Genomic DNA, 14,153 nt, shown 5'->3' on the forward strand with positions numbered 1-14,153 from the left:
ATGAATCGGCCAAGATATACTATTAGCCCTTAGTGGAATGAGCAAAACTCTGTTGCATTCAGGTAAAATTAATACATTTACGCAGATTGCCTCAATTCAGAGTTTTTTTCTTGTGAGCACGTAAACTTTAACTCTTAATGTGAGACAAAAATGTTTTAAACCAGAGGGGAAAAAAAAAGAACATATTATCTTTAAAAGTGAAATGCTTATATATATAATCATAAGTCATGTACACGCACTCACACAACTAATACTGTATCCTGTGATTTAGGTGCAGTAAGAGGCTGCCTGCATTGCTATGTGTGCTGATGGTTGTGATTACAGTCGCACAACTTTATGCACCATCTACTCTCCGCAACACACACACACACACACACACACACACACACACACACACACACACACACACACACACACACACACACACACACACACACACACACACACACACACACACACACACACACACACACACACACACACACACACACACACACACACACACACACACACACCATCTGTCCTCCTGACGTGGTTAATGGACAAACTGCAGAGGAGGGATACTTTTGGGTGAGTTACAGAGCCCGAGGGATCTCTCTTTAAAGAGCTCTGAGAAGATTTCTTCCTGCTCAAAACCTACTAACTGAATCTGTCTTACGCTCTACTGCTCTCTGCTGCCTGTTCAGGACACTGCAGCTTAACAGACAAGCACTCAAAAACGGCCCTGTCCCAATCTGTCAGACAGGTTCTCCATGAAGAACGTGTGCCATTTCAAAAACATCAGCGCTTTGGCCCGTCAACATTTTTGTTCAAGAGATCCTCCCCTGCACGAGTACGAAGAAGCCTCGACTCCCAAACTCTGCAAAACCGCCACAATAAAACACTTGCGAGGGGGATAAATGCACACGTTGACACTGATGGCAGACCGCCAACGTCGTTCTAAAGTAGCGTGGGTTGGACCAGACATCAAGGAGAAAAATGGGGATTAGTTGGAGCTGCTTGAACAGAATTCAGTTAGTGTTTCATTGTGTTAGCTCAAGAAACCAATTACTATGGCTCTTCTATTAATTAATCCATATATTTTCAGAAGATTGTTTAACACATAATTATGAACATGTCCCCGCATCCGTTTTCAGTTAGATTTGTGTCACCTGTGGTTTCCTGACCAAGACCGAATGCGTCTGACCTGACAGATAGAAAACATAATTTTTGTGTTAATGTCTCTTTATCACTTAATGGCTGCAGAAGTGAAACCCCTATTTTTCCTGCGTCCCTCCCTTCTTATTCAGGTCTGCGTCATCTCAGCTCAGCTCAGCAGACGAGGGCCTCGCTGCAGGCTTCAGACGGAGCCAATGGCGTTGGACCGTCACGATCCTCTCCCGCGTGTTAAGCTCCCTCGTCAAGTGGCGATTCACTGAAGCCGCTCCCTTTGAGCAAATGGTGCCGCAGCGCTGTGGTGACCCTGACCAGCCACACACTGCATGTGTGCGTGTGTGTGCTACATCTCAACCAGTGGCGAGACAATGCGCGTGTCCTGCCGCACATCACAGGGCGGATGCGTGGAGGAAAACAACAGACACGCTATGGAGATCTAGTAAATGACATGAGAGTTGGCTTTTGTTTATTTTCCTTCATTGCTCTTCTTGCTGTGTGTATCCCTGGGGTTGGTTAAGTGTGACTATTCCAATTTCTCAAATAGGTCACTTCCAGTTTGTTTTTTGGGGCATGATTCGCCTCAGTCTGTCACTCAGTTCTGTGTTTGTCGATGGGCGCTCTCTGGGGTGGCTGTGGTGATGCAAGTGGACCAGTTCTAGTTTGAGTGGTGACGAATGGTTTTAGGAAGTTGCAATCTCCCCCCCTAGGTGGCGCCATCCCTTCTGCTGTGTCTCCAGAGGAGGCAGATACTCTGGAAAACAGAGAGATGGTTCAGGCAACAAGTCTGAATGACTTGCATGTCATGTGACTTACGAAAATGCTGCCACAACACACCACAGATCAGTCAGTGTCTCAGCAACAGTGTCACTATGAAACTTCCTTGAACGACCCTACAAGTGCCTCAGTGTCATGCCGATGCCCTCGCCTTTATCTGGGTGACCTCTGCTTCTCTTCAGCTCTGCATTATCTGTCCCTTTTCCTGTAACTCCAAAAGGTTGCTCACTCATCGTCATGCCTTGCAGTTGCTCGTCCACATACTTGTATTGCTGGTCTTGTGCTGTCTCACATGGTACAAATGGTTTCACTTTGCCTCGAATGTGTGGATCTCTTGGAGACGGCAGTCACATGTCAACACATGCACGTATTCTGAATACTTAGAATATTATGTCTTTATTTTTACTGTCTGCATAAATATATCAGTTTGTCGTCTCACGGTAGTCTGATAGTGCTGGAGGAGAATTTACTCCTTACTCCTTCACTACTGTGTTCAGTTCCTCATAATATCACAGGAGCAGCACAAAAGAGATATGAAAACAATACCAGCTTATCTGAATGCACCTATTTAGGGGATGAGTGTAATGTAATGTCACTGAACTCGAGCAACTTATAAACAAGTAAAACATTTTGTCTTTAAAACAGACATAAAAGAACGTAGTATACTTGAAACCCTCTCCCTGCCCTTGCCCTTTTAAATTTTGTCAGAATTTTTGCATAATTCATGGTGCTTGATTGGTGCCGTCATTCAAAGCACCACTCTGAACCACATTTGAATACATATTCCTGTATGATCTGCCCCACATAAAAAAATCCAGCCTCTTACTCTTCAGTGGTGGTGCTTCTTTTAAATCAAATGTGTTACAAATAATAGTATCTCTTTGTATTTAGGACACAAATTTGTAAAAAAAGAAAACAAAAATGCTTGCTGCTTACCATTGTTGCTGCAGTTTTTGTTGTCTTTGTCAGATGCCTCTTCCTCAACCTGACAGCAAAGAAATCAATACACAAAAAATGAAAAAATAAAAAATTTTAAACAAAAGCCTGCAGAAAACATGTTAGTGGCTTATTGTATTTGTAAAGAAACTGTAATAATAAGCTAAGTTTAGAAAGTCAAACTTGGCAGGGAGTCAGTCCCAGACTGAAAGAGGAAAGGAGTAGTCCTTACCTGTTTCCTCCACTTCAGCTCACAAAAGACCCGCTCAAAGCACTCGTGCATGTAGTTAAACTGGGATTTAAAAAAAGCAAGAGAGTTGCTATTTAGCCTTCCAAAACAGCACAGCCTGCAAGGTCACTGTGACAAGTTCTGCTTTTAGTGGTTGTTTTTGCTGCTTCTTACTACTGCTTTGATTACATGTGAAGGAAAGTGTGTTGACTGTTAAATCGTATATTTATAATAAAGTGCTTGTGGAATTTGTAAACTGCAAATTCCATCAAAAATACATAAACACAGTTTTAAAAAAAATAAACCCTGCACAGCATGTAAAACAGCAGTGTAGGTGAGTGCACACTCACGTATGGAGTGAAAATCTTGACCCAGCGAGGTTTCTTCTCTCCTCTGGCGTATTCAAAGCAGAAGGCCATTCCCTCCTCATCTGTGTCCCAGCGCTGCATCTCCCCCCACTCAAAAGCTATCACTTGGTTCTGAGGAAGAGAGAGTTTATAGTAGGTAAGCTCTGTGCAGACATAGGCTTATAAATGTTTTACTTCACATTGGTTTGATACACAATTTGGTAACTGGGAAATCTTTAATTTAATTTTAATGTATGTTACAGCCTAAATTGTATATCAATGAATTAATCATAAACATTGAGTACTGTCAGAAGATCCTCTACGGTTTCAGTTTTTGTCAAGCTAACAGCTGAACACTCACCTCCAAAGTGCCGTCCTCAGTACAAGCATGCAGCTTGAAGTGATTGATGCTGATAGCTGTGATGACGTGTCCCTTCCTCCTGGAGTCACAGGAGCAGTGGGGGAACGCTACCTCATTGTAGCCCTCACATGTCCGCAGCAGACTCAGGTACTGCAACAAAACACACACGCACCAGTCAGGTTCTGGCACTCTAAATACCATTGTGTTTACATCTCTGACCTTAGCCCAGTTACTCTACAACCCCAGTTAACAAGCGGTTTGGGCTGTGGACAGAGTTCTCATCTATCATCCAACTACATTAATGTACCAGTCATGACATATTGGGACGAGTATTTCATTAGTATTTTGGACAGTTTTTCTAAGAGAGCACGCAGTTTGAATTTAATAAAAAGGCGACTGTTCAGCTGTGAAATCTGACTCAACTCATCAGTATAACTTTTCAGTTTATAACAGAAAAATGAGTGTGATAATATTCAGTGTGAGTCAGAATTTGGAACTGATTATTTTGGATACAAAATGTAGTCTCTCCTTTTATTCACAACGATGGCAGATTTGAAATCAAAGAAACTTTTTGTGAGATAGAAGTGAGGGCGTAAGGTAAACAAATACTTTGGCTTCTCCCCTTTTTACTTCCTGATCCCAATAAGGCAAACCAGGTTTCCTGTTTGCATGGATGTTTCTGAAATCGGATAAGGCCTTGGCATGATCATATCACTGATGCACATGTAAACAAGTGTTACATTAACATTTATGTATCTATGGCTGCCCTTTAAAAGCTTGGAAATGTTGTGCTGGTTGGCTTCATAGTTATAAACCATCACACTCACACATCAATATGAACTCAGTGCCTTTGTCTCGGTTTACACCATAAAGGGCTGCATTCTTAAGTGTGAAAGGGTTTCTGGCTTTTCTGTCCATTTTTATTTGGTAACATTTTGGTGACGGCTCTGGTCAGCAAGCAAAAAGTGTAGTCATCCCAATCCCCGCCCCGAACAAAGAGTGGTCTGTGGGACTGACCGTGGCCATCTTGCGCTGCTCTGCCAGCTTCTGCAGCTGGTAGGATTTGTCCTCTGTTTTTATGAATCCCTTCTTCACATCTTCCAATGCCTAGACAGACAGGGGGTGGAGTGGATGGGGGTTGGGGTGGCATGAAGAGATACAACACCATTTATCATTTGAGGTCACTGCACAAAAATTATTATCCATTTCAAACATTTACCAAGAAGAAATTCTGCCTCAAGCAAGCGAGTTCAGCCAATGACAGCAATAACCTCTTGTGCACGCAATCAATACTTTTATAATAACAATGTCTCATATGACATTGTGAGCTTTACAATTGTGAGTTTTAGCTCAATGTTAGCCGTTCTGCCCGCAACATTATTGACATTTTGATTCACTCTCATGCCTTCATGTGGTGGTTTTCCGGCTGCAGCAAGCAGGTGCTTTCAGCAAAAAATGCTTGAAAAAAATGACACAACCTGCTTGGCACCAAAACAGCAGGCAGACACAGGTAGTGACTAGGTGGTGAACATAGTGCAGCATGTAGCATCTAAAGAGCCAGGTATTTCCCTCAGGAGTTGGTAGAGAGCAGGACTCCAAATTAATTATACTGCTCCGAAACTGTTAGATGTGCCAATTCAACTGTTATTTCTACATCAACTGAAAGAGGTGATGATTTGTCAATGTTGTGTTCATGGTTTCCTTCCACTGACCTCAAGTGACCTAAAAATCAATTGGTAAGCAGTCTAGATAGGTTTGTTTTCATGAGTGCGGGCAACCTAGATTTGCTGATATGTTGACTTTACTGGTTGAAATCGCTTTAATTGGTCACTGCTGAACCTCACATGCCTAAAATGCTTCAGGTGGTGACCTTTGTTGGTCAGCGGACAGCCTGAAGGCTGTTGCTGCTGCTGCTATGGCTATTTTTAGTGCATTTGCATTAGAGGATTATTTTTTCCAGCTCACACTTTATACTTGAAAAACACTTTCGCTGGCTTGTAGAATGTCATGGTTCTCTGGTTTCCTGATTACGTCTGTAAGTGGTGGCACTTGTGAGCCCTTGAGTATTCGTTTTCTATTCAGGATGACATTTATATGACTATCTGATTGGTAGTAGCTTTACACTTGTTGTTTAATATGTGACTTAAATTGGGATGTCAGCTATAAGGGTAAATATATCTAAAAAAACACACACACCCCCCTTCCCAATGTGAGCTGTATTGACAGGACTAGAACCAGTACCCCACTACAGACCGATCGTTAGCTTTAGATGTCTGGATAATTTTTCCCTAATGCTGCTGGGCACCATTTTGGCATCCCCTCTGGGTGGCCCCCTAACGGCTGCCTATATCGTCTTTAGACAGCACCCTCCACCTCTCTTTACATTTGTAAAACTTCCCGATTGTGGCAGAAATGTTCCACGACCAAAAATGCTGACACCTCCAGCATGTTTAAACAGTAGAACAGAGTATAAAAACTCTAGAAGAAAAAATCCAGTGGATCACATTTTGTACCAAGTTCCCTTAAGTCCACAGCAAGTGGGATTAAATTATTGTTAGTACCTGGTGAAAGCAGTAGTGCAGTGCCAGCGGGTTGTCTCTTAGCAACTCCTCCTCCTGGAAGCTGAACAACCATTTGCGAAGCGCCAAGCAAGTCCCCGGCACTGCCGACGTGTAATTCTGCACATAAAGCTTGTGGGGAAACTCATTAGGCGCCAGCTTCCGCACTGCAACAAATAATACAAAGAAGGAGAGGGGTAAGCAGGGGGATAAAAAGCAAGGGGAATGTCTGATAATTAGTCATTAAAAAAATAATTCAGTCTAGCCTGTACAAAATTACCTGCCCTTGCTGTCCAAAACTGCAGACACCCCTTGGCTCAATGAATTACACTCACCCAAAACTAGTGGTCATGTGATGAAGTCACCCAAGAGAGGGCTTTTAAATTAACTGCACGGGTGTATGTGAAAATGCTTTATGAATCTCCCTGTGAAACACTCACTACCATCAAATATATAGTTCTTACCAAAGGAGTGGTTGATGACTTCAAAAAGGGCAAAGTAGCTCGCCATAATACTGTCCATTCCAACCTTCATCACTAATGCCTAGAGGAAGAGCAATACAAAGTCAGTTATGTAAGGTATAAAAAAAAAAATCTTAAAATTTCTATTGCATCATTAAACATGATGTGTGCAGCTTTTAAAGAGTGTACTTCAAACACTTTTCAAGCATTTAATATTCCTAAACAAAAGATTTCCAGACTCTCACGGCCTTTAACTCCACATCTACATTGTTACAGTAGCAATCAATGGATTTGTCACTTTGTTTATTTTACCAGCTGCTCTAATTAACTTTGTATGTTTTGATCAGGATTATTTAGCAGTTGCGAAAGTTTTCTTGAATGATTGTACAGATGCTTAGATGAATTTAGATTGAATTCAAGCCTTGAAAACACAACTATTTATATATTCATGACTATTTATAAACGTTCAAGGTACCCAAGCAAGGAATTTCCAGAATCTTGAAAAACAAACAAGCATATGTAACGGTGGGACTGTTTTATTCCAAATATTAAAATAGTTTTGGTTTACATGAGTGACTGTGGAGAATTTTCAAATTCAAGCATATTCCTGACCATGAAAATAGTTCAAATTAAGCATTTTTCAAACTTTAAATTTGTATGAACCCTGATTAAAGGTTTAAATTTATAAAGTGTTTCTGTGTTTACATTCAGTTCTCGGCTGTAATTATGAGACAGAAGATTGCGAAGCCAAATTCAGATGTCCAAACAATGGGGCAATGAGCGCCACAATATAGCTGGATGAGAGCATCATCCCAGCAGATGTTCTTACCTGGTAAACCTGGTCGGTGGTGCTGTTCTTGCGGACTCTGACGGAGATGGTGGTCTTGTCTGGCAGGGCTATCCGCAGTTCTACGTCTGTCACTCCATTGTAGTTCTGCACAGCGAAGCAACGCATTATGAGAACAGCTGTGGAGCTGCATTAACCATTGTGTGGATTAAGAAGGGTGTGTGCCAGCGTGTATGAGGATGGATGAATGTGTTTGTTCTGAATTATTGGTAAATTCTTCTAGATTGAAAAAACAAGACATAAGTAAACCAGATCTCCTATCAGTTGGAAATCTTAATCCCCTTCAAGTGCTGGATTATTTCAACAATATTGAATTTATCTCTGAAAGGCAATGAAATTAACTATTTGATTGTTTTGACTCTCTTTTGAACTTGATAAAAGGAAGACATGATGGGCCAAGAGCTACTTTCAAGCACTTAAACTCAAATGCCATAGCCTATTTTTTACACTGGAAGACTGAGGGAGGCTAAATAAATATATTCATGAATGCTCCGTAAATTTAAAAATCTCAAAAATCTTCAGACACAGAATGTCAGAAAAGTACACCCCCAATTTCGGAATAACAATAAATGAGACACATACCTCATCTGATTCAGAGAGAAACTCCTGCATGATGTCACTCTCCCCGATCACCCGCACAGAGCAAACTACAGACAAACACAGACACAGAGGTAAATCAAATAAACAAAGGACAGGTACGTTTTGCTTTCCTGTATCCTGTGTTCTAATTTCCATTTGTGTACGGTGTAATATCAATCACAGTCAGTGCTATCTATCATAATTACATGATTTGAGCAGGTTTACATGTAAGTATTCTTCCTTTTCTTTTGTTGTTTCTTAAGTATGGGTATGGGTCAAAATAGTTTTATTGCATGTCAGCCTTTGAAAATGGAGTTGCAATTCTTCTTGAATGGATGAATGAGAAAGCCTTTTGTCTTTTGCCCATAATGAAAACCAACAGGCAAGTGGGTTTATACACTGGTGACCCTTCCAAATCTACCTACCTCGCTCGAGATATTCCTCCAGGCCTCTGCGTCGTGCGTCCAGCTGCTGTTCAGACAGGGAGAACGGCCATTTACCGGGAAGCTTGGGGAAGTTGAAGTTGGAAAACTCCCTCTTTAAATTCTGGTGCAGGATGGCAAACTCTCTGTAGCGCTTTGAGCACAGCTGTCTGCCTGACATGTACACGTTGTACACCTATGGTCATTGAGACAAAGACAGGACAGGCAGAACATTTAGCATTAGAGTAAAAGGAACAAACGTTTACAACCAAGAATTACAAGACTTGGTAAGGCATTACAACACTTGGAAGGGCAGCCAGAGAAGACGCTGTTTCATGAGAGAAAAATGTACGGTAAGGTGTTGAATCCGCACTCACCACAAACCGCTCGGAGTGCTGCTCTACGTGTTTGTATGTGGGAATGGAAATGGGCACTGCCTGCTTGTCACTGTAGTCGTAGTTGGGTTGGACGTCCTCTCCGCCTTCCAATCCCTCAGCCTCCTGAGGTGGAACAGACAGCACAGCCAGTACCAGCTCCTTCTCCCCTGCACGGATCAGGTCCACCACCTGCTTATGGGTGGCACCTTCCACGCTCACCCCATTACTGGAGAGAAAAAGAAGAAAGAGACAGGTGGAGGAAGAAAAGAGGCAGAGACAGGAAGAAAGTCAGCAAGCAGTTTAAAAAAAACCCTCTTTGCTTACTGTTTTTTTTTTTCCACATCATCAGTTTGAGCTCTCGATACACAGAAGGAACAGATCAAGCACAGTTTAGCACGAGAGTAGTTGTGACATCACTTTTTGAAACATTTCACAACACATTTCTGGTGGAAATTATAATTAGGGATTCACTGATCTAACTATTTCTTGCCTGATATTAATTTCAATGACGCAATCTATCTCCCAATATCAAATATGTATCTAATACTGGTGCTGTCTTTTCCCCACATTTGAAATCCAGTGAATAATCAGTGTTACGTGAGGTAACATGAGGCCACCGATAGCTGTGGCACTAAAGATTGAGTTGTTGGCCCGCTGTAACTGAATGAATACAACTGACGTAAAAGCATAAACACAGAATGTTATAATGACTGATAAATAAACTGTATTGCGTGTGGATTCGTCATGTCAATATCCGATCTGCTTAAGAAGAAGTCTCAGATCTGCATTGCATTATTAGAAAACATTTTCTTAAAGCCGCAAATACGCATCCCATTCATTTTTCTATTATGATGTGTGGTAATGGCAGTGCATTTTGTTCTTCATTGATAAACAAAATGTTGGGAATGCTGAGTAACCAGGTCAGCGCTAATGTCTCCCTTTCCTTTGGTGCTGTGAGACACCTCCCTTCTTGGCTTTGCTGAGGCCAGATGGCACCAGCATCAGGTGTCTCTGCTAATCTTCCTATGAGAAACAGCGGGACGGACACAGGAGTGGAGGGAACAAGCAGAAACGTGAGCATAGGTCTGTCCACTGCATGCCATGTCTGCTTTATTTGTTTATAAATGTGTCTGTGTGGCATCATGGATCAAAGTGGGAGTGAGTCAAACAGATGAAGAGAGTGGAAAATAAAGTCAACATTGGGATATGGGGAGAGAAATATTAATGATGAAGTAGGGCTGCAACTATTTGGTTATCAGCTATTTTTGTTATCAATTAAAGAAGTGAACATGTTTTGATGAAACATTTTATCTATTAAAAGACCAGAAACACTTTGTTGTACCAATTTATCAGTCTAATGTGATGTCTGATAACAAAACATTAATATGAACTTGAGATAACAAGAACAGCTCTTCACATTTTGTTAGCTGACATTGTAAGATAATGGATGGGTATATTCACTGAAGACTTAGATATTTTATCAATCATTAATGAATAAGAAATTAATCCACTAATGGCCTACCCCCAAGGTCAAAGCCGAACAGAACCTCCAGACAATTTTTCCATTGCATTTCTTTCTAAAAAGGTGACTAAGAAATCTGATATTCCGTGGAAACTATACTTGAAAAACCACAATACCACGTTCCACAACGAAGCAGCATTGTTCTCCTTCATTGTTCATAAAACTTTGGAGTTAGTAAAATGCTGACATATGGCATACTTAACCGGATGATTCTGTTGAGTTTTTGCAAAATGGTCAAGCTGGTTAATAAGTCACGTGATAAGCACTGGTCATGTCATATGACCAGAGAGTAAAAGCTACAACTGGGAAAACACAGGTTGAGTGCAACCTTTCTGATGTCTCAGCAAGTAGAAGTGTTCCTTCAGTGTTCCTTATTTTGTGTTTCTCTTCTCTCTTACTCTAACTTTAGCCTGCAGACAAGTTCACAGTAATATGCAAACACGCTAGGCCAAAAGTGCACAATGGGTGCTAAAAAAAAAAAACCCCTCTTGGGAAAGACTGTCTGCATTTGAACAGACAGAGGACTACAAGAGTTTGACCAAACAAAAAACATTTCTGCGTGATGTCTCCAGCATCAAACCATGCATATCAAGGCAGCTAAAGGGATAAAGGTCAAGTGCAACACGCTGCAACACCTGATCCTGTCTCATGTAAACAGCATGAAGGATAATCTGTCAGACAGTCTCCTCCAGAAAAGAAGCGCACACACTCACAGCATATGATGTTGAATTTGAGTGACAACACTGCCATCCACTGTCTTTGGGCAGGGTCAAAACACACATCTCCACTGCTATTCACATGACAATGCAATGTCAACAAGGCTGTCACTTAAATTTCGTCCTCGCAAACACGCCGCATCAGTCACTGCGCAAGGGGCTAGCTACACAAGACGTTAGCTACCTGGCTCGCTAGCTAGCTAAAGCTAATCAACATGCACAGCCTGTTGTCCAACTTATGTAAGCTGGTTAGCTTTCTAGTTAACTCGCCTGTGTTAGCTTCATGTAGCAACATCACCAAATGTTTGGTCCAGGCACGAAAGCCCTTAAACTAGACAATTAACTAGTTAGCTAGGTAAACTGCTACTTTTGCAGCCATAACAGACAGGTGACGTAGCGTTATACCTTGAGGACGGCTAATGTTAACACATGCTTGGAATTGGATCAACACGGGCTAAGCGGGGCAGCTAGCCCCACTTGCTAACCACCTGGTTTAATTGATCGGATCGAAGCGGACTCACACTTCCAGGATCCGGTCCCCCTTTGCTATCCCAGCTCGGTCCGCCGCGCCTCCGGGCAACACGGCGCTGACATGCTGGAGAGGAGCATACAGCTCCCCGTTGATGCTCCGAAGCTGTCCTCCTTCGCTAACTTGACCGCGAACATTGAAACCGTAGCCGGACTCCGACTTGACGATCCTCACCATCCGTGGACCAGACATCACCGTGGCGGCGGTCTGGCCCGCGGTGCCCGCTGACGAACTGACAGCTGGGCCGTTACGGGACGCCGAAGGGAGAGCCGACCGAGTCCCATCGTCTTCTACATCCGCCATCTTATCCACAGGCCCGGGCCCCCCTTCCAGTCGGCGTCTTCTAGCAAATTCAAAACAACACTCGGGCTCTGTCCGTCGGTAACGTCGGATCCACAGACCGACTCTGTTGTTGATAACCCGCCCCTCGGTAGCGTCACGAGACACGGCCACACAACGTGACCTCCCGGAGGCGTCACCGGAAGTCTGCTCTGCTATCACCCCCCCCCCCCCCCCCCCCATCATCATTACTATTATACTATGATTTGTTACTATAATAATACTATAATATGATAATGTGACAACATGACTAACACATTTATTGATTTTGAGTATATTACACATCCTTCATTTTATTGGGAATATTTTTTATGCTTTAGCAATTTTTTGTTTTGAACTTTTAAACATTTTTCAGTGCATGCACAAATAATCACTTAAAGCAGGGGTGTCAAACTCATCTTAGTTGAGGGGCCACATACAGCCCAATTTGATCTCAAATGGGCCGGACCAATACAATCATTGCATAATAATCTATAAATAGCGACAATTCCAAATTTTCCCCTTTGTATTAGTGCAAAAAAGTACAAGTAAATTCTGAAAATGTTCACATTTAATGAACTATCTTTTTACAAAACATTATGAACGACCTGAAATTTCTTAAAAAATAAGTGCAATTTCAACAATATTATGCCTCAGTTTATCATTTACACATGTGCATTACAACTTACAGAACACAGTGTATCGACAAAGGCACAAAACATTTAGTCACAGGTATCTGAAACTGAACTGTGGACAAATTTGAAATAGCAGTTAATGTCTTCTCTGTAATTTTTACACTTTGCAAAGTCATCCCTCGTATGTTTGACACCCCTGACTTAAAGCAAGAGATTATAGATCATATAGTTTTTACACATTTAAAATATACATATATTTTCACAGAATAGAATATTATATGAATGTTCACTCTTTTCTCCTGCTCCATCTTTCAGTACATGTGTGTGAGAACATGTGGTGTAGATATAGCTCCCTTTATGATGTCAGAAGGGGATTTGTTGATCATGTGACCTTCTCCAGCCCTTCAGCAGGTTGACTGTCTCCTCCCACTGAAAACCTCCTGAATCCACCTGTCCGCCATTGTTTTTACCTCACTAACACTGTCTCTCGATTACACAAGATGTTGAATGCCAGAGCAAAGTAGCAGATTGTTTCTGTTAGAACATTAAACCATGTAAACCTGCTACAGTAGGACCTTAAATCAAAAGTATGAACTTTAAGATGAGCAGAATATGGGACTTTTATAAAATGATGATCTACCTGTGTGGAGGCTGTTAACCCTTTGTCTAAATACTATGAAACAACACAGATTCCCTTTAAAGAAAGCTTTTTATCCTCTCTAACACTAATTCATGAGCAAAGGACAATAGCAGTTCATCACCTTAAATATTTTCATAGGACGAGGTGGTGCTAGAGGTTTTCACCTACTTATTGCGCTACTTTTCCTCTTGCTCTCTCTCATTTTCTCTCTGTCCTCGCTTACTGATTTGCTGCCTTGTGACTTATTGTGCTTTGTTTTATCTTGTGTGATCCATCTACAACAGCAATGAGAAAGCATGTACATCAGAGGGCCTGATTACTAATTTAAACAGAGAGGGAGAAGTAATCTGTGGAGTCAGCTGTTGCAATGAAATCTTGGAGAAACATGACTGCGCTACTTACAAGCACCAAAGTACATGGTGTTAAAAGAATACTGGTGTCATAGCTTCTGGCTGTCTCAGTCACATCTGTAGTTAGCTGCAGAGTTTCACTATACAAGCCAGTCATCCATCATCAGCTTTTTATATCCCTTCATCAAGGCAGCCAATTCTGACATGCATGGCATGAAGCAGAGTAACCAGTTTTATTTTTATTGCTCATGGTATGTTTTGCATCTAAAACACATTTTGGAAAATAATCACTTAAAGGCCATTATGTCAATGTAGTGGATGCTAACAAAACAATAATAATCAGGTAAAGTTACAGCAGATTATTTAAAAAAATTAGTTAAAGCAAGACTATGTTGCT

The 14,153-nt window shown here is 41.6% G+C and overlaps 1 protein-coding gene across 1 annotated transcript; it reads right to left on the bottom strand.

Annotated features, from left to right (window-relative positions):
• Nucleotides 1–443: 443 nt before the first annotated feature.
• snx27a (sorting nexin 27a) lies at nt 444–12,207 on the bottom strand. Its single transcript, XM_070846175.1, has 13 exons — nt 11,806–12,207; nt 9,047–9,272; nt 8,673–8,865; nt 8,251–8,315; nt 7,651–7,755; nt 6,825–6,903; nt 6,364–6,527; nt 4,820–4,909; nt 3,803–3,952; nt 3,445–3,573; nt 3,098–3,157; nt 2,866–2,914; nt 444–1,906 (listed from the first exon to the last, which is right to left on the bottom strand). The coding sequence occupies exons 1-13, from the start codon at nt 12,114–12,116 to the stop codon at nt 1,836–1,838; spliced, it is 1,692 nt and encodes a 563-aa protein (XP_070702276.1). The 5' UTR covers nt 12,117–12,207; the 3' UTR covers nt 444–1,835.
• Nucleotides 12,208–14,153: the final 1,946 nt, after the last annotated feature.

Source organism: Pempheris klunzingeri, chromosome 16, assembly GCF_042242105.1.
Source record: "Pempheris klunzingeri isolate RE-2024b chromosome 16, fPemKlu1.hap1, whole genome shotgun sequence".
Taxonomy (NCBI): domain Eukaryota; kingdom Metazoa; phylum Chordata; class Actinopteri; order Acropomatiformes; family Pempheridae; genus Pempheris; species Pempheris klunzingeri.